General features: G+C 37.5%; 1 protein-coding gene across 1 annotated transcript; it reads right to left on the minus strand.

Moving 5' to 3' along the window:
- Nucleotides 1-18,006: 18,006 nt before the first annotated feature.
- Nucleotides 18,007-18,510, minus strand: LOC308349174 (soma ferritin-like; the record flags this gene model as incomplete). The annotated part of the gene is made up of 1 exon (XM_080813691.1): nucleotides 18,007-18,510. One exon carries the CDS (start codon nucleotides 18,508-18,510, stop codon nucleotides 18,007-18,009), a length of 504 nt encoding a protein of 167 aa, XP_080669817.1.
- Nucleotides 18,511-20,595: the final 2,085 nt, after the last annotated feature.

Here is a 20,595-nt window from a genome sequence, read left to right on the forward strand (position 1 = left end):
TTTGAATATTTATCACAGCCTTTTTTATTTTAAAGTTAATTGTGTGTCTGTTTCTTTCATGAGATTTTAAGTTGTTAAAAACTAGAGGCTTATTTACTTTTGTATCTTTTGCAAAGCTTAGCACATAATGGCCTTTTAAAGGTTATCACAATGGCCTTGGGGAAGTAAAGTATTTCACGTTTTGCAGTTTGGAGGCAGAATTATAGGAATGGACACAAGAATTACCATTAAGTGGCAAAAAAAAAAAAAAAAAAAAAAGAGGGGGAGGAAGCAAAGGTCATGGGGTGTTTGTATACCACTGGTCTTCACCAGTGGTTCTCGAACTTGCGTGTACCTCAGAATCACACCGTGGTCTTATTAAAACACAGACTGCTGGAGTTCATCTCCTAAGGTCTGATTTAGTAGGTCTGTGGATGGGGGAGGAGGGGTGGGAATTTGCATTTCTAGCAAGTTCCCAGGGGATGCCAAGGGTCTTAGTCCCACAACCGCATTTTGAAGACCACTGTTGTAGGAGATCTTCTGTCCACAGGGTTCACCCATTCTGACTGACCACATTCTTTTCTTTCAGCACTTACAGAGCTAGTTGTAGGACTTTACCTATAGCTGTAAAGAGCGTAGCTGAAGGAGCAGAAGCAGAAGTGATTTGAAATCCTGACCCTCTCATTATTCGCTGGTTTTGGACTAAACTCCCTGAGCGTCAGAATCCTCTTCTTTTAGAAACAGGATCAGTAAACCTACCTGGTGGTACATGATGAGGGTCTTGGAGACTGAAAACACATGCTAACTGCATACCACAACACGTGGCATATTATAGGTTCTGAGTCATCATGACATTTCCCAGAGAAACCGGCACGAAAGCGGCACCGCTCAGAAAACCTGAGCTGCTTCCGTGCCCGTCTCGTCTTCTCTGTGTTCTTGACAGTTTTCTGTTTCTGTCCCATAGAAGTTTGAATTTCCGGTTTTGTTCTGGGGTTTGTGTCCTTTTCTTCCTCTATTTCCCTCCTCCTTCCCTTTGCTCCTCCCTTCTTTGCTTTCCTTCCCTTCTATCTTTGTCTCTTTCTCTTAAAAATTTACCCCGCATGTCTCACTGGAGTCTTCGTATTCTTTGGGATCATTACTGGTGAATGCTAATCAAATTTAAGTAACTAGGTAATAATCAGAAATCCTCAAATGGGTTGTAAAAGAATAACCATATCTCCCAATTTCCTTATATCACTGGGGATTAAGTTGTAGGTGTTTTGGGTAGGTTTGAAAATTTCAGGTCATTAAAAGATTAACTGAGAAGGATTATAATAGCTACCTATTCCTTTCCATATTTTTCAAACCGGTTTCCTTCTTATTTTCCGATTTAAAAGCTGATGAATCTATCTGATGCTCCAAAGGGTATATCTTCAAAAGATTTTTAGGTTATAAGTAGATGCTTATTCTTTTCAATTCCGTGTGATTATTGCGTAAGTGAACATGGTGTGCATATCAGAGAGACTATTTTCTAGAGAAAAATTAAAATTAGTTCTATAAGTGCCCTTGTCTCCTAGGATATTAAATCTGAAAGGATTTTTAGATGTTGCCTCCTCTAGTCCCCGATTTATTTGTATTGGGCATTCAAAGTTTAGATAGAAATTACATAAATTACGCAGGGTCATATAAATTTAGGCTTCTGCTGTGTTTGGTTTATTAACCAGGGCTCTTTGCAAATGATAGAAACACAACTTCAACACGCTTAAGCCAGGAAGTGTTTCTTTTGGCTCAAGGACTTTGAGGAAGGATTGAGTAATAGGTACATGAAGGTTGGAGATGGAGATTAGGATAGGGGCTGCACCTACTGCTAGAATTCTGTCCCTGGCCCTCATTCCTGCCCTTTCTGTGTACCCTCTTCTTCCCCGTGGTCACCAACTGCTTTGAAGGGTTAACATGTTATAATTATGGGCTACCCAGTGCTCTAGATCCAATGTTTGGGAGAAAAGCTGGAGTCAAGTGCTAACTCTTGGATCATTCAGCTGGGACTAGTGTAGGGTCATGTAAGCACAACTGCTTTCAGTGCATTCAACAGAGGAAGGGGGCAGTTCCCAGAAGAACTCTGCTGTCCCTGGGAGAAGGGAGGAGGCATTGGGCACAGAAAACAATAGATGATCTTTCTGGTTAGTGATAAGCTTTGCTCGATGTGGTTTCCTTAGTTGGTACCAGATGGCAGTGATTAAAAAGCTTACATTCCTTTAATTACTCTGTGAATTCTTGTGGTTGTTAAACTCTATAGAGTTATTTGTGCATTATTACTTAGCTTGGGCTGTGAGAGTAATAGAATTCAATGTTCTTTCATTTTAACAGGGCCTCAGAAAATTCTATTCTTTAACATTAAAATCAAATAACACTAGAACTAGCGTTGTGTAATGGGGGCTGCACACATTCATTTATGTCTATATCTGTATGAAATAGTATGAATAGGACCTTTTAGACCATAAGGTCTTCATAAGCTTTAGCTTTTATTTCGGTTTGAGGATTTCAAAAATACACTTAGATTCTTTTAATTAAAGAATCTAGAAAGGCATTGAGAGATTTATTATGAAAATAAATGCCCAAATTATCATAGAAATTAAATTGTTCAACTATTGCCTCTACGTGTGTAGCCATGCACAGACATAGCGGTACAAACAGGTACAGATCTATGCCTGCAATGCTTAATTACCAATCTCATCTCTATAGCATACTTATAAAAAAACTAGTATTGACCAGTATTAAGGGCTTCATAACTCTTGTGGTCTTGGTGTTTTTGTTTCATTGCTTGCTTTCTTTGGCTGTTTCTGTATCATCTTTCTGTGTGTTTCAGATGCCTTCTGGTCCACATCAAACCTTCCCTTTTCTTTGTAGCTCATGTAATAATTGTAGAGGATGCAAAGTATTTCTTCAGATGCATGAAGTTGAATTTTCTTCTTCATTCAAGACCTCTCTCAGCCATGTGAATACTGAAGGTGGGGTGTCCCCTAACCCTATGTAGGGTGTGTTGGTCGACACAAGAAACAGGAAAGCGCATTTGAGCTGAAAGAAAAATGACTTCCAACCTGAGTGACAGATAGTATTCAGCAGGTTAAGAGAGAAAGGAATAGGTCCCAGACAGCAGGAATAACATACACAATGTCCCGGGCAAGAAGGAGCATATCCACTAAGTAGTAGGTGGTCAGACATGGCAGTCCAAGCATCATGACAGGAATCCTGGTTGCATGTAAATATTTTGGGTTCATCTGTATTTAGAGGATAATCTAAGCCAAGAAGAGATGAAGAGGACATGGAAGAGAATTCTGAGAACACTAGAATTTAAAGGATAGTGAAAGAGAAAACAGAAATTCATAAAACTCTGAAGAAGTCTAAATGAAAGACTCAAAGACTCAGTCCTTAGACCTTCTTCTACCTTTTCTTCTTTTACCTGCGCCCATTCCTTTGGTGATCCTAACCATTCTCTCGGCCTTTAGTATCACCTCTGTGCCAGCAACTTCCAGATTTATATCTGTGGCCCAGACGTCTCTCCTAAACTAGCTACTCATTTGTCCAATTCCCACTTGACATCTCCAGTTGGATGTCTTAAAGACATAAAAGACTTAACATACCCAGAGCCAAACTTCTGATCTTGCTCCTTTAAAATCTACTCACAATCTTCCCCACTTAAGTTGCTGGCAACTTCATCCTTCTATCTACTCAGGATAAAAATCAGAGTCAGCTTTTATTCCTCTTTCTTTTATATACAAACGAAAATCCATCAATAAATTCTGCCCTGAAAACATATTCAGAATTCAAGCACTTCTCACCACTTCCCCTGTTATCACCTAAACCATCACCATCATCTCTTACCCAGAAAGAGAGTAGTGTCCTTTTTTCACCCTTTTATCTCTACATTGTGTTCTCAAGTCAGCAGCCATAGAATCTTTAAAATAATATATTTTTAAATATAGTATTCCTATATCCAAAACCTTCTGGGGGTTTTCCATATCTCTCAGAACAAAAGCCAAAGTCCTTACAGTCATCTACAAGGCCTCATGTGATTCAAGTCCTCCAAACCCCTTTCTTACCTCATCTTTGAATACACCAAGTGTGTCTCTACCTTACATCCTTTTGCACTGGCTATTCCCCCTTCCTGGAAAGCTCTTCTCATAGATATCATAGCTAGCTTCCTCCGTATCTTTAAGTTCTTTCTTGAGATTCCAGTTTGAGAAAGAAGATGAAGCAACAAAGAAACCATCCCTTTTATCTTCCCTTTCATTTCATTGCGTTGTGGACTCAGCATGAAATTCAAAGTAGTCCACTAAATAAATGAGACAGAGTCCGCTATGCATTTTGCTTGTGTTCATTTAGCCAATGTGACAATGAAAAAAATATACAATGTTCAGTGATGCCAGCAAGAGTGGGCGTGATTTGAGAGGGGACGTAGGGTTAAATTTGTTTGTTCTTGCAATCGAAAAAAATATGTCAGTTTGGAACTGAACACATGAGAACCCAAGAACCATCCGGCAGTGGGGTCGACAGAGAAGGAAACATCACCAGCCTCTCTGTTATTTGACACATATCTGTTGTGTCTGCTACTCCATGCTGGTCGCAGGTTGGTTATAGAGGAGTAAAATAATCTATATATTGAAAATGCCTGGAGTTCAGAGAGGATTCAGGAAACGAGTAAGGTCCAGGGTACAGGGAGGCACAAAGAAAATCATGGTCCATTTTCCTTGGAGTAAGCTGGTAGGGAGGGAAAGGAAACGAGGTTAGGGAAGACTTCACAAAGAAAGGGAGATTTTCACTCTTGAAAGATATGTAAGAATTTGCTAAACAGACAAGGGGAAGGAGAACTACCCAGAGAAAGGAGAACAATAAAAAAATATGTGGACCTGAAAATGTCTAACACATGTTTAGATCATGTAAATAAATCTCTGAATTACCTCCATCCATCCCTCATAGTAAAGTGTAACTGAACATGTAAGTGACCTTCCCTTTTGGGCACTTATTAATTTTATAAATTTCTAATGACTCTTGGAGTCTCACCTCTCTTCCTTGGGAAGTCTCTCCTCTAGCATATGCTTAGGGTAGTTAACGTTCCTTCTCATATATGTTTGCCTTTCATGTGTCATTAGTTCTATTTGTGTGTATTCTTCTAAACAGTTGTGACAAAATTATTGTTCTTCCTAACTGGTCTGTGCTTTAGGGTTAGAAAAAGCAGGACATTATAGGAAACCAAAAAACAGGAGAGAAAGCAGAGAAAAAGTTAAGAGAATCACGTTTATGAAAAGCAACATCCAAAGTTATTGAAAGTGGGTAGTAAAGACAGTCACCTTAGTGACAATGGAGTTCATTTTCACACAAGTATAAAAAATAATGAAGAGTGAGTAGAGTGGGAACCCTGAGACTGTATGCATTTCCTTTAATCTGCCTGGGTATATCCTCTGTTCTTAGAATGATGCCTATGGCCAAGTAAGTATCGATACATATTTCTTGGGAAACAGTATAAAGTATAAATAACAGTATAAAATAAATAAGTGGCATTTGAAGTGCAAATTATCAATGCAACAATATATTTTCTATATTTACACGAGCAGTATTTTCATAACATGTTTGCATGTACAGCAAGCATAAATTAATGAACAAAATCATTGGCCTTATGTGTATTTGAGTTTTATTTCAATAGCTGACAGGCTGTATCCATATTATCTATGAGTGATAGATCATAAATAAAGTGATTACTAATATAGAACTGCAATATATCATATGAGTATTTTATTATAGTGATTATTACTAATTGTAATGATTGCATTTTCTTGAAAGTTCAGATATTGGGTTAAACAAAAATTTGGTCACAATACAACATGTACTATATGAAACCATTCACCTTTTTAGAATACAATTAAATGTTTAAAAACTTCTGGAAGAACACAATCCAAACTGTTAGTTACAGTTACCCCTAGGGAGAAGTGGGGGATTGGGAAGCTCATAGAATGAAATGATTGTTCACTTTATATTCTCCAGTGTAAGATTAACTTTTACACTCTTGCAATTACAGTTCCATATAAAAGATAGGCTTATAAATGAAAACCAAGGCTGGTTATTTGCAAAGAGTCATTAAATAGACAATTCTTTTGTCAGTCTGATGAAAGGAAAAAAAGGAAAATAGAGTGGAAATTGTTAGTAAGAAATAATGAACATAATCACAAGAGCATGATGTATTCCAAAAATTTCTGACAGAACACTTTGTGCCATGCATGTAAATAATTTTTAAAATCATACTCAAATGTAAGATTGTTATGAAAAATATACAGTGTAAAATTTGATTCAAGAAGAGGTAGAAAACTAAATAGACCACTAACTGTTTAGAAAACGAAAAGATAAAGGCCATTAAAGATTTGACATACAAAGGGAACTTAGGCTCAAATTATTTCACTAGGAACTTATTTATTAACCTATTTATTAACAGGTAGTTTCTAATTTATTTTAACTATTAATCAGCATAGGAGACATGAATCTACATTCCAGTGGAGCTTTCTCATTCATTCTATAAACCAGGCAAAATCATTTAAAAAAAATCACCTACAGAAAGATGAAAACTGTAGACAAATTTTATTGCAGAGTATTGATACAGAGATCCAAAAATATTATCAAGAATTACATATGTAAAATGCAGCACAATTAAGTAGATTTGTTTAAGGTGTTATGAATCTGAATTTTGTGGTAATTCTTTATTTTAAAATATGGAAGCAGAAACTATAGTCATGATGTATATAAGAAGTCATTTGATAAAATTCAACACCGGTTTTTAAAAAACTTTAATCCTCGACAAAGAAGAGAAACTGCTTCACCTGATAAAGAACATCCATAATAATACTATATGAATTCATAATTAACAGTGAAACCTGACTGTCCTATTTGCTACTATTCATTTAATATTCTGCTGGAGAACCTCACTAAAGTACAGGTAAGAAAATAAGTGAGAAATATAAATAATGGAAAGGATTTGTGAACCTGCTCTGAATAATAGGCAAAGTGGTTTTTTACACCTAAAATTCAAAACAATCAAATAGAAACTTTTAGAACTAATAATGTTTCCCTCATTTGGCGGTATGCAAATCAGTTATACAAATCAACAGTCTGTCCTTAACATAGTAACATCTTATTCAAAAGTATCAATGACAGATGATTATAGCTATAATAAGAGCAATTATCACAAAATATCTAGGAATAAACCTAAGAAGAAATAAAGGATTTGAAATTACTTACACATCTTTAAGAGAGCAAAGAGCAATAAATAAAAGGATAAACAGACTATGTTCCTGAATGAGAATATTAAATATATTAAATGAGTCTTTTTTAAAAGAATCCTATAAGCCCTAACATAATCCCAGTTTAAGTAAAATGATTTCTAATAAAATTTGAGAAGCTGATTTTAAAGATTATCTGGAAAATTAATATATCATGAATGCAAAGGAAATTTTGAAAGAAAAAGAAAAGGAATTTGCCTTACCAGTATTTAAAGTGGAACAAAAGTTAGGTTAATTAAAATAGCTAATAATTAAATTTCAAAAAGTGTATACATTTTCTTTCATACATATACATACATAAATATACAAAAGTATATATAAATATGTTTATATGTGGTATATATTTTACATATATAAATATATTTTATAAACATGTTTCATATTTTTATTAATATTTTTAAAAGATTTTATTTATTTATTTGACAGACAGAGATCACAAGTAGGCAGAGAGGCAGGCAGAGAGAGAGAGAGGGGGAAGCAGGCTCCCTGCTGAGCAGAAAGCCGGATGTGGGGCTCGATCCCAGGACCCCGGGATCATGACCTGAGTCAAAGGCTTTAACCCACTGAGCCACCCAGGTGCACCTATTCTTATTAATATTTTTATAAATATATCATATTTTACATATATAATCATATATTTAAGAATAGATGATAGAGAATCATGTATGTAAAATAAAGTTGGTATTTTGAATCTATAGAGAAAGGATGAACTGTTTAGGAAATTAGTTAAGAAACCATAAAGATATATTCTCTCCTCACACCAGACACTAAATAATATCAGATAAATTGATGACCTATATGTTAAAAAAAAAAAAAAAAGAAAAAGCAAAAGCAAACCCAGATCTCTTGGAAGTATAAAAGGAAAATATGCATATTGTTTTTATAATTTTAGAATGGACATGGTTTCCTATGTGAAACCTAATTCCAGAACCTATTAAGGAAGATACATAATGTTATTAAAAAAATGAAAGCTTTTATACAACCAAAAACATATTAATGAAAATTCAAAGATTAGTAAAACACTGGAGAAAGAGATTTGCTGTATATTTAACAAAGAAAGCATTACTATCTGGACTAAAATGCTTAAACAAACTAATACAAGTTTTTTAAATTTAAATTTAAATTTTTCAATTTTTAATTTTTAAATATTTTTCATTTTTTTATTATGTTCAGTTAGCCAATGTACAGTACATCATTAGTTTTTGCTGTAGTGTTCAATAACTCATTAGTTGTGTATAACACCCAGTGCTCATCACAACACATGTCCTCCCTAATGCCCTGGCAAACAGATATGTTTTTAAAAAGCTAATAGGAAAATGGGCAAAAGATAGGAACAGGCAATTCCAAGAAGAAAAGAATACAAACATGAACAATAGTCAATTTCTGTGGTTTAAAAAAATTCCAAGTTAAATAATGGTGAAATACCAATGGGACATAATATTTTATGCACCTGATTCATAAAAAAAAAATAATTTAAATCAAGTGTTGATAAAGGTATCAAAATGTGACTTATTACCATTTGTTTGTAATAGTCTAAAAGAGTGAATCATATTTGGACATTCAGTTGTCATTAGATGTTACGTTAGATGTGATTTGCAAACCAATATGCAGGGAGACCCACAAGATGGCCAGTTTAGACGACCTCATCTGAGGAAATGACCCTCCCCCTGATTTTAGCTGCCACAAAGCCGCTCACTCACTTTTGCTCTTGTGAACCTGAAAAGCCAATATGGCTGAAAGTGCCACTAGCAGACTAAGAAGCTGCTTGTATCTATGACAAGCCTTTGAAAATTGAATTACAGCAAAATCTCCTGGGATTTTCAAGTAAATTTATAACCTCTTGTACAAATAACTGTTCTTTTCAAAGTAGCTCTTGGATTCTTATTTGGCCTTGAGAGAGCCTAGAGCAGGTTCAGGCAAACAATGGCTACCCCCCGCCAAGACAATCTGGCTTGGTTTTATATAGCTCATGAGTTGAGAATGCTTTTTAATCTTTATAAAGGATTTAAAAATAAAAAGCAGAATAATTTTGTGACATGTTAAGCTACACGAAATTTAAATATCAGTGTCCATAAATAAGGTTTTATTAGGATACAGTTACATGCATTTGTTTACCTGTTGTCTGTGACTGCTTTCACTTACCACAGCAGGGTTGACTTGAAGCTACAGACTGTATGGCCCACAAAACCTAACAGATATCCTATGTGTCCCTTCACAGAAAAAGTTTGCCAACCCCTTGACTATACGGTTGGTAGTAGGTCACCATGTAACTCTGCTAACTAGGCTTCCCATCAGGTCTTGGATGTTATCTGATTTGTTTTGGCATAAAACTGAGAGTTCTGAGGAGCACTCCATTATCGACCGGAAGTGTGGTTATAGAAATGAGATCACACAGGTTCTGATTTTACAAGTAAATTGCATGAGCTTTTTCACATTTCCAGTGTCCTACTTACCTGCACAGTGACTCCTTCCAACTCACGTTTATGGTCTTCTGGCTAGTTAACTATAAATTCCTAATTAAGGAGAAGAAGAAATCAAGTCTGGTTTATACATGGCTCTGCATCAATGACTGGTATAACCAGAAGTGGACGGAGGCAATTCTACAACCTCACTCAGGGAAGACAGAGAAGGTGGGGCGGGGGCGGGGGGAGATCCTCACCCCGAGTAGAACACTGAAAGTATATTTCAACATTCAGTTTTCTTTAAGAAGAGGTGGTATGACGTAATGACCCACAGCTATTCATTGGCAGTGGCTAACCATCTGACCGGAAGATGTATGGATAAATAGGATTACAATGTAAGAATATTTATGTCCCATATGAATGCTGACCAAAACCAAAATAAAGCCAACCAACTGACAGAAAAACATTCTGGAAGGGAATTCACTATCCTAGTGGAATAGACATGGGTCAGCCCAATTCTCCAGACATCCAAGTGGTTTCCCAGTGGAGTCAACTAAGTTGCTATAGTAGCAGGGATAGAGGCTGTTTATGGGCCCAGTTTACCTCATAAAAACACACTCATGTTTTTCTATTGCTGAGTGCTCAGTCTTTCATTAGCAGCAACCTATTTGAGCCCCAGGTAGCCTATTCTGTTCTTGCAGGACTAGTAGGTAACTAGTAGCTGATTGATTGTATTTGACCCCAGCCAGGGAAGAGGTAGTTCTCACTGGATAAAAATTACACTGTCTTTTGATTCACATTCCCTAGTCTTCGTGTTTTTAACAATACTATGATTCAAAGATATATTGAATGCCTTTGGCAAATCATACATTTTTTTCAACAAATTTACTTTATAATAAAAAATAAATAAAAAGAATGTCAAGTGAAAGCATTATTTAACCCATCATCTTAAAGAAGCTGGTATTATATAATAGTGGAATGGGAAATTAATATCTGCTACGGTCCTAGCTGTCATTTAATTTCTCCTTTTTCCTTCAACTGCCCCCAACTCTTTGATGAAGGATACGAAGGTGATAGTTACAGATATTATGGTAAAATCACAAAGAACTACCTGTGCGAGAAAGAGATTTCCCCAGGAATCTTGTAGCTGGATGGAATAACTCATATCACCTTTGAAACGTCTTCCCTTGTAGAGCAATTTTGTTAGGGGTAAATCTTTTTTTTAAGTTGTAGATTAGGAAGAAGTGTGTGTTTGGCTATTGATCGCTGAAGGAGTGAACACCATTGACCTTTGTCAGTTTAACCGTTTTGCATCAAACACCTTTGGAGCTCTAAATAAATGGGAGTGAGAAGATGAGAGGGGAGGGTAACTCTCCCTGCTTCCTGACAGCGTGGGTCCATGACTAAACTACAGTCAATTACTTGCCCCCATGCAGGAAGCTGACTCTTGTGAGAATGACCCCGAGAGCTGTAGAGTCTGTCAGAGGTTATCTTCAGAAGCTGGAGTGGCATCAAGAATTCAGTGATGGCGAGTGTCCAGAGGCAGCAAGGGCATTCCAAGCACTGTTATCTGGGGCATGACTGTGCTCTCCTTTTTTTTTCCCTTGGTTCATGCCTGAGCCTGTCATGCTAGTCTTCTAGTCAGTTTTATGAATTCCCTTTCAATACATTTATTTTTTGTTTACATCAACCATCGTATCCTGTTACTGACATCAAGATTTCGGCCTCATTCGGTGGATGGGGTTGCCAAGAGTCTACACATGACAAAAACACAGAAAACCGGGACCACTGCCAGTAGCTTACAAAAAGCCTGGGTTTTGAGTTCAAAAGGAGGTGATTTGTTCTTGGAACAAAGAACAAAGAACAACTTCATAAGCCCAGGCTGTGGCCACCTGTTCCTAAGGCAACGACTTAATGCAGTAAGATAGGAGAGGGCAAGACATGAATAACTAGAATGAGTCCAGCATTTCATGTTATACAAGGCATTCTCACATTGGTTATGTTTGAACTTTGTTGGGGCTCATGTAGAGCATGAGATCAGCCATAATACCTGGTTTGCTAAATTGTAGCAAATAGGCCGCTGAGGGCGAGGGAGCTGAGGGCGAGAAGGGGGCAGACCTTTGGAGTACTGAGGCCTGCACTACCACTCTGTCCCTGGAGTGCAATGGGGAGTTGCCTTCCCCAAGCTTTCTTAGCCCATTTCTTAGCCCGAACAGCTACCCTGTGATCTAAGAGATGTATGCATTGTCCCATAGGCTATGTTTAGCAGAACTCGTAGAACACACAGTTTGGCATATCCTATCTTTCCTGTACACAGATCCTCCTAGTTCCAGTAAGACCCCATGTCACACATCACGTGCTTGAGAAACAGTGATAAGGGTTTGTGATTTTCCTGAAAGACCAATACAAGCAGGAGCAGAGAGGAACAAAGGGTCTTCATCTCTGAGCGTTGACCCCCTTGCCTTCTCCTCTCTTTCACAGCAAAGTTTGGAGTCATTTTTCATCCATCCATACAGGGATTCCTGGCCATTCCTGGCATATCCTCCCTTTATCCAGTGGTTTTCAGGGTATGGTCCCTGGGGACCCATTTTCAATGGGTGTGTAAGGTCAAAACTATTTTCATAACAACACTGAGAAATTATTTGCTTTTTTCACCCTGTTGTCATTTATTGGTAGAGCAAAAGCAATGATGGGTATAATTACTGGCACCTTAGCGTGAATCAAGGCCATGGCACCAAACAACTCTAGTAGTTACTCATTTTCACCACCATGCAGTCTCGCAAACAAACAAAGAAACAAAAATTTTGCTTAAGACTCTCTTTAATGAAATGGTAAAAAAATATTACTTTTATTAAATATTTAACCTTTGAGTATATAGCTATTTAGCATTCTATGTGATCCAATGGGAAATACACATTATGCTGAGATTCCTAAGCTTTCTCTGTTAGTGGCTCTGTGGGGTTTGTTTGTTTGTTTGTTTGTTTTTTAATGGTAGCCTGAAGATAAATAAAACTACCTATTCCATTTATTAAGTAAATAGGTTCAAACAATTTAGTTTCAATGTATCAGTTGGAAGAAAAGATAATGTTAATGTCATTCATGGATATCAAATACTTATTAATGGGATATGCCTGTTGGTCTGTACCAACTTTTCAGACCTAGGAGTCAGATTGGATGGCACCCTCCTTTCCTGTTGCATGTTGAGTTTTGTCCAGTATCCAATAGATGTTGCTGTATCACCCTTGAAAATGTTTGTGGGGTTCTGACTTCTTGGTGGTGGTTTAGGAGTGCTTTATCCTGTAGTTTGGAAAATATGGGCAAAAACTATCTGTAAGTACCAAGTACAATGGTTGCCTTAAGGGAAAGCACTGGTACAGTTGCTTGAGCTGCAAGTTCAATGAGTTGCTTTCTTCACGAACACCATTTGCACTTGAAGGAACAACTAACGGTCAGTGGCTGTGCAGGCTTGGGTATTTGGCAGATATTTTCTCCCAACTGAATAAAATGAGCTTGTTACATTAAGGACAAAAATTGATGGTATTCTTGGCCAATGACAAAATTCAAGTTTTCAGATAAATATTGGTATTTGTAAAACTTGTATCCATCACCATGAATTTGGCAGATTTTCAATGTTTAAAAGACTCTTCTAATGAGATCCATAGTGATATAAACAAGTGTAATTTTTAAAAAAATATTGGATGTTGGAATGTGTCAGGATTTTAAAAATCTGCGTAATTTCAGTGAACTGATATTTTTCAAAGGATCAATGTAGCAAAAGATGTGTGAGTAAAAATCTATTCAAAGTGCAGATAGGCGAATGGATTTTAACTCACTAGATTATAAAAAGTTCATTGATGTGGTTTCAGATTCCACATGGCAACCAACCTTTAAGCAGCTGCCACTTCTCCAGTTTTAGCATAGAATCAAAGCAGAATGTCCATAATTATCTGAAAAGGCTATTTAAGTACTCCACCCTTTTCTAGCAATATGCCTGAAGAGGCCAAGTTTTTCTCATGTATTTCAACCAAAGCGACATATTGCAGCAGATTGAATGCAGAAGCATATATGTGAATTCAGTTGCCTTTTATTAAGCCCAGCATTAAAAAGATTATTTCAAAATGTAAAATAATGGTGCTTTTCTCAGTAAGTTTTTTGAAAAATAGTTATGCTCCTAAAAATGTGTATAATAACATGTAATAGAATTCTTGTTTATAAAGGAATTAATAAATATTTTAATTTTTTTTTGGTTTTAGCTTTTAACGAAATACTAATGGATAAAATCCCCATTTAAAGAAATGAAAAGCTCTTTGAGGTCCACAATAGTTGTTAAGATCTTAAAGCTTCCTGAGAACAAATATTTGAGAACCATTGCCTTAGCCTTTCAGATTTGGCAGAGGAGCTTTTACTTCAGATGAGGAAATTATGCTCATCAAAGTTAAGAGGGCATACTCAAGGTCACAGAATTTGCCAGTAGTAATAGGAGAATGTGAATTTATGCTGTTTTCCTGTGTTTTTGTTTTTTGTATAGTTTAGAAAAAAGTGAAAGCTTAATCATACAAAAATAAGACAAAGGCCCATTTAGAGAAACACAAAACAAGGCCAGCATGGATATAGCAGTAAGAGCTACTTATTACTAAGCTCTTGACCTTGAACTCTTAATATATTATTTATCCAAACAGTTTAAGGTGGAAGCCAAAACGTTTGAGTTGTGAGACTATAAAGCTATGGGAGAATAAGGCTAATCTGGTCTTTTAAGGGTAGGTAAAATCTTTACAGAATAAAGATATGACCTGGGACCCTGAAAGGACAACAAAAAGGTATACTCTCAAAGAACTCATTGGGAATAGCAAAGTGAAGGAAGTATGTATTTGTCTGGAAGTCTGTCCTTTTGGTAACATTTAAACTGTAATAAAACTGAAGTCCGTGCTCATGTTTTAGAAGCCCTGGAAATCTCTAGGTCATTCCACAAAGTCTTAGGCATGTGTTAAAAGGTGATGGACCATTTCAGGACATCATTTCTGGTAAGAGAAATCAATGGTGGGGGGTCTGTTCTCTTCAGGGCTTCCTCACTATTGACTGCTAAATCATAAACGTCCTCTTCTTAACATTGTTTTTTAAGTGGTTGTTGTTTTTAACTTTTGAAGAAATGGACAGAGAGAAGTCTGCAGGAATAACATTGGTAAGTGAATTCATAAGCCAGAGAGTTCTTCCAGCCTCCAGGATAGAAGACAATTCCCTAGGCTAGACTCCTATAAACAGGAGTGGTTTTTGTTCTTTGCTGGATGCAGCAGGGAGAACTGAGCCCTGGAAGGTTTTCTGGGGCTGTCCTATTATTGGAAAATCAATAGCTACACATGATAGGGCATTAGGCCATATTATGAGGCCTAAATTACAAATACCCTTTAATGTCTATGGAATCATGGCTATTACTAGGCCATCGATCTTAGTTTTATTACCTCTCTTACTCCCTGTTATACATAAACATAGCAGCTCTGGATACATCCAAAAGATGGGTTTCAAAACAAATGCCAACATTCAGAGAGAATTTGAATAGCCAAGAACATAGGATTTTGATTACCAGGCTCATAGCCTAGTGGGGAACAATCAGTTGAGCAGGGGCACCGAAGTTAACACCGTTCACAGTGGTAAGCCAGGGTGTACTGCTTTTGGAGTTCTCAGAGAAGACTCGCTTCACATAAATGGCTAAATATTCCAAGAATCACTAGCAAAGATCAAAGTGATCTGACACAGAAATTCCCTTCTCTGACCATCTGTCTGTCATGATTTCTTACAGCAGTTTATTGTACATGGTCCCTAAAATTTCACCATTGTTCATTCCTATGCGGGCTAAAAATGAAAGGCTCCTGTGAATACTAGCATGCTGCTATTAAAATGCTAACATGTTAACTGGGAGGGAGAATATTAAAGCAAGATGAGGGAGGAGGTGGGGAGATCAGTATTATGGGACAATAAATCTTACTGTCTGTAAGATGTATGGGGAGTAAGGGAGAAATGGGAACTACATTAATGAACTACTGTATAGTTCCGCCATAGCTGGTTTGAAATCAATTGAGGGGGATATTTGCTTCCTGGGAGTTATGGTTACATGGGAAAAAAGCATATTTGTCTCTGTCCAGATGTAAATATGAACAAAGGAAACTTAAGGAACAGACTTAGCCTCAAGGTTTTTCGATTATTCAAGCCTCTCTAAAGACAACATCTGGATGGAACCCTACATATCAGCAGAATAGCCTTTTGTTCCCAACAAAATGTATGAGTGTTGAATGGAGTGAGCACACGGCTAGTCAAAGGGCGTTCCTTGTTCTCCAAACCCTCTGCTGCAAACTAAAAATGACTTGAGGGGCGCCTGGGTGGCTCAGTGGGTTAAAGCTTCTGCCTTTGGCTCAGGTCGTGGTCCCAGGGTCCTGGGATCGAGCCCCACGTCGGGCTCTCTGCTCATTGGGGAGCCTGCTCCCCCCCCCCCCCCCGCCTGCCTCTCTGCCTACCTGTGATCTCTGTCTGTCAAATAAATAAATAAGATCTTTAAAAAAAAAAAATGACTTGAAACTTAGAATATTCAGCTGCCCTTGTATCAATGATATCCATATATTTACTTCTTCATTAGTTACTTATTTATTCCACAAACATTTGCAGAGTATGTATCTACTTCATACAGGTTCTGATTAGTGAGTTGCATTTTTATATGGGAATATGTCTGGGGAGGACCAGATCACAGAGAACCTTTCACTGCTAAGGAGACCGGATGTCAGCCTTTAGACAATGGGAAGCCATTGGTGGATGTAGATAGAAAGAGTAGCATGGTCCTATTTTAGTTTTAGGCAGATCAACATGACTGCTACATTAAATATGGCATTAAAAGGGGAAAAGCTGAGAAGAGGGAAACTGGGAGGCTGCTTTAGTATTCCATGTAAGAGATGATGAGGTTCAAAAGCGGGCAGAAAGAGTAGGGATGGAAAAGGGGTCCTGAGCTGAGAGATAGGGACAGTAGGATTTGATGCCAGATTGCCAGGTAGGGACCCAATATCCTTTTGGGACTGTTGCCCTGTTCTACTTATGATAAAGGGTTTAGTTTTAATAAATTCCACTTATTAATCAATTCTAGACCAGAGTTTGGCAATCCAAGGAATGTGGTCAAAAATGGAGGAGGGACTTCAGAACATGAAACCATTCCTTACTGACACCCACTCTGAGATGCCAAGTACTGCTAGGGCTTCCTGTTCACTCCTCCTGCTGTCACTCAACTTCTGGTATCCCCTATAACTCAGCAATCCTTTTCCATTAGCAAGGGTGTGAGTGATCGGGTTTCTTTTTCTCTCCCTCTACAGTTTGTAACAGAACAAATAACAGAGAGCATTGACCTCAAGCATACAAAGCTGTGGACCTCATTCTAAAATTTGCAAGGCTACAGGTCATGTGACAGTAGATACTCTGGTGTCATGAGCATGCCATCCTTTCTAGGATTCCTTTCATTCTAACAAGGGTTTTGGCATTTCTGTATCTAAACATTTGGCCTCGTCAAATAGTTGGTACAAGGGATTCTGAGAGATGATGGATGGTCTTCCCAGATTTTCTGAAGTTTGGGGCATTCTAGGTGTAGGTGGAGTAGACATTGTTGCAAGGAACACCAGGATGCCAGTTAGTGGTGTGATGAGGGAGGCATCTGGGTGGCTTAGTTGGTTGAACATCTGACTCTTGATCTTTGCTCAGGTCAAGATCTCAGTGTTCTGAGATCCAGCCCTGTGTGGGGGCTCTGCACTAAATCAGGGAGTCTGTTTGAGGATTCTCTTTACCTGCCTCTGTCCCCTGCCCTGTTCTTGCGCACACTCTGTCTCTCTAAAACAAATAAATACATCTTACAAACAAACAAACAAACACTATGATGGAGAATAGGAAGAGGATGTGTCTGCATGATGTGGGCTCTTGAAAAATTATTTGTCTACAGACAAATAATTTTTGTCTTTTGTCCTATTTTGTCCTTTTAAGGACAAAATAACTTTTGTCCTTAAAAGCTATGTCCTGAGAATGTTTTAATACTTGCCCAGGGACATTCTATTTTGGGGGCCAGGGTTTTTGCCCAAGGAAGTCTAACCCACTGAGTGATCAGAGTAGCAGAGCAGGTAGCAGGGCTTACTGGATGTGCGAGGAAGGAAAAAAGGGCCATTGTTTTAGGGGATAATATGTCACTCTGAAATATGACATTAGTATTCAGGAAGATGGGAGGAGGGTCTTGTTTCCCAAGGAGAGGGACTGGCAGATGCTGGTGAGGTTTAAGGGCTTTAGCCAAGGGGACTTTCATTACCTCAAGGAGAAATAGGTACAGTCCCACTGGATTGCCCTGGACCAGGAGGGGCATGACTTGTTGTGCAGCCTTCAGATGTTGAAGCCTCTTGGCCCCATGTTTCAAAAAACTGTTCAGGTGTGCTTTCCCTCCCAGACAGTCTTTCTAATTCCTCCTGATAGCTATGCTGGTATTGCAGATATCTTGTGTTCCTTTTCTGTTTACTCAAGAAAATTTTCACGAATTCTAAGAGATCAATTTCACGGTTCTTAGAAGCCAAGTTCTTTAGCTCTTGCAGGTGCTTGTATAAGTTCCTTTCCACCTCCAGAGCAATCACGATAGCTTCCCGGTCAGTTCCCCAGTACTCTGCGTCAGGCCTCTTAGTCACCGGAAGGCAGACCTGACTTTGACGGTCTTTTAGATATTTTATGAACCGCTTTGCATGTTCTCGCTTCACCACTGCTTGGTCTTGGAAAAAGGGCACATAAATAGGCGCATCAGAATCTTCATCATAGTAACAGGTCATAGTAAAATAAGCATCACTGACATTCAGCTGATAAGATGCTACATGTGTATGGCATGTGTGTGTAGGTTTCATCCAAAGCTCTCCAGATGCTAGGAACTCCTGACCCAAATGTGGCTGGAGGCTCTTAATGTACACCCAGTTTGGGACAGAATTAACTAGAGGTGTTGGGAGGAAAGAGCTTGCAGGTAAAGGGTTCCTTGAAAGCTCTATCTCCTGAGATACCCATTTTTACAAAAGCCCAGGCTTTATGAAGACTCAGTTCAGCTTCGTTTCTGCTACCTTTTTAAATAGACACATTCCCACTCTGGGGTTAGCAATAAACTAGCCCATTTTCATTTGCTTTCTTGTCGTGCTTGACACACATAAATGTAGATTATCCAACACAGACGATAGGTGGTGCTAACCAGATGTGACTTGAGTTTTCAAACTTCAATGAGGACTTGACTTTATTCCTGTGGCCTTTTGAGGAGATGTATAGAGTTATAGAAGGACCTAAATATGGTCAAAGCCATAGTACAATCTTTTATAAACTCAAAATAGCTTCCAGCTAACCAGTAGCCCTTAAAATACACACACACACACACACACACACACACACGTGTGTATTTTGAGGTAGGTTCTAATGTGATGTATACAGCTCAATGATTTTTTATAAATATAAATACCCTTGTTACTACCATCAATATCAAGATATACACATTTTTATCACCCCAGAAGTGTTCTTTACACCTCTTGAAAGTCAAGTCCCCCCTAGAGGTAACACATGTTCTGGCTTCTATACAATATACCAGTTTTACTTATTCTTGAATTTCATATAAATGGAAAAACAGGGTATGTGCTCATTTGTGTCTAGCTTCTTTTCCATGTGATATCCTTTTGTTTAGGTTGTCTGTGTTCTGTGTTCTTTTTTTTTTTTTTTTTGTTCATTTGTAAATGGTTGTACCACAACTTATTTATTGTTTTTCTTGTTAATGAGCATCTGGATTGTTTATGGCTTTTTGGTAATATGAACAAAGATCCTACAGACATTCTTGTCTTTTGGTGGGTGTGTGCATTCATTCACTCATCTTGGGCATATGTCTACAAATAGAACTGTTAGGTCATAGGAGATATGTGGGTTTACATCTTTAGTAGATAATGCAAAAGTATTTTCCCAAGGGGTAGAGTAATTTATACTCCCACCAGTAATGTATGAAAGTTCCAATGCCTTACATCTTCAGTTAACATTTGATATTATTGGTCTTGGTATTTAGCCGTTCTTGTGGGTGTGTACTGATATATAGTTATGCTTTTAATTTGCATTTCCCTGATGACTAATGTGTTCTGGCCATTTGGATATTCTATTTTGTGAAGTACTTGCTCAAATTCTCAATTTTTGAAAACTGAACTCTGTCTTTTTTGTTATTGATTTGTAGGAGTTCTTTATATATTCTGGGTATGAATTTTTTGTCAGCTATATATTATAACTTTTTTCTCCTTCTCAGTACATGACTATTCACTTACCTGATGTCTCATGATGAACAATTCTTAATATTAAAGAAGTCATGTTTATATCGTATTTTCATTTCATGGTTAATGCTTTTGTGGTCCTATTTAAGGAATACTTGCTTAACATGGTCTTACACACAGCTTAATTAAGGTGCACTTTCTGGAATTGGGAATTCTGATGAAGTTAAAGTTCTATTTAATAAGGATTAAACTTTTCAATTTGAAATAAGTGTAATTTATTTTAAAAAGTGCAAAAATGGTATCAAAATGCCTATAACCCTTACCCTGTCTGTAATTATTAACATTCTGCCACAATTGTGCTTCTTCTCTCATTCTCTCTCCATCTCTCTCTCTCTTTCTATCTACTTTAGTGTGTATTTTGTAAAAGAAAAAGGTACTTTCTATATAACAACACAAAAAAACTATTTAAATCAATAAATTGATATATTATTGTCCAGCACACAAACCCTGTTAAAATTTTATCAATTGTCCCAATAACAGGACAATTTTAGCCAAACAAAAACCATTTTTTCTTTAGTTCAGGATACAATCTATGAACACTGGCTGCATTTACTTACATCTTTAATCTCTTTCAAA

The sequence above is a fragment of the Martes martes genome (genome assembly GCF_963455335.1).
Source record: "Martes martes genome assembly, chromosome: 9".
Classification (NCBI taxonomy): Eukaryota; Metazoa; Chordata; class Mammalia; order Carnivora; family Mustelidae; genus Martes; species Martes martes.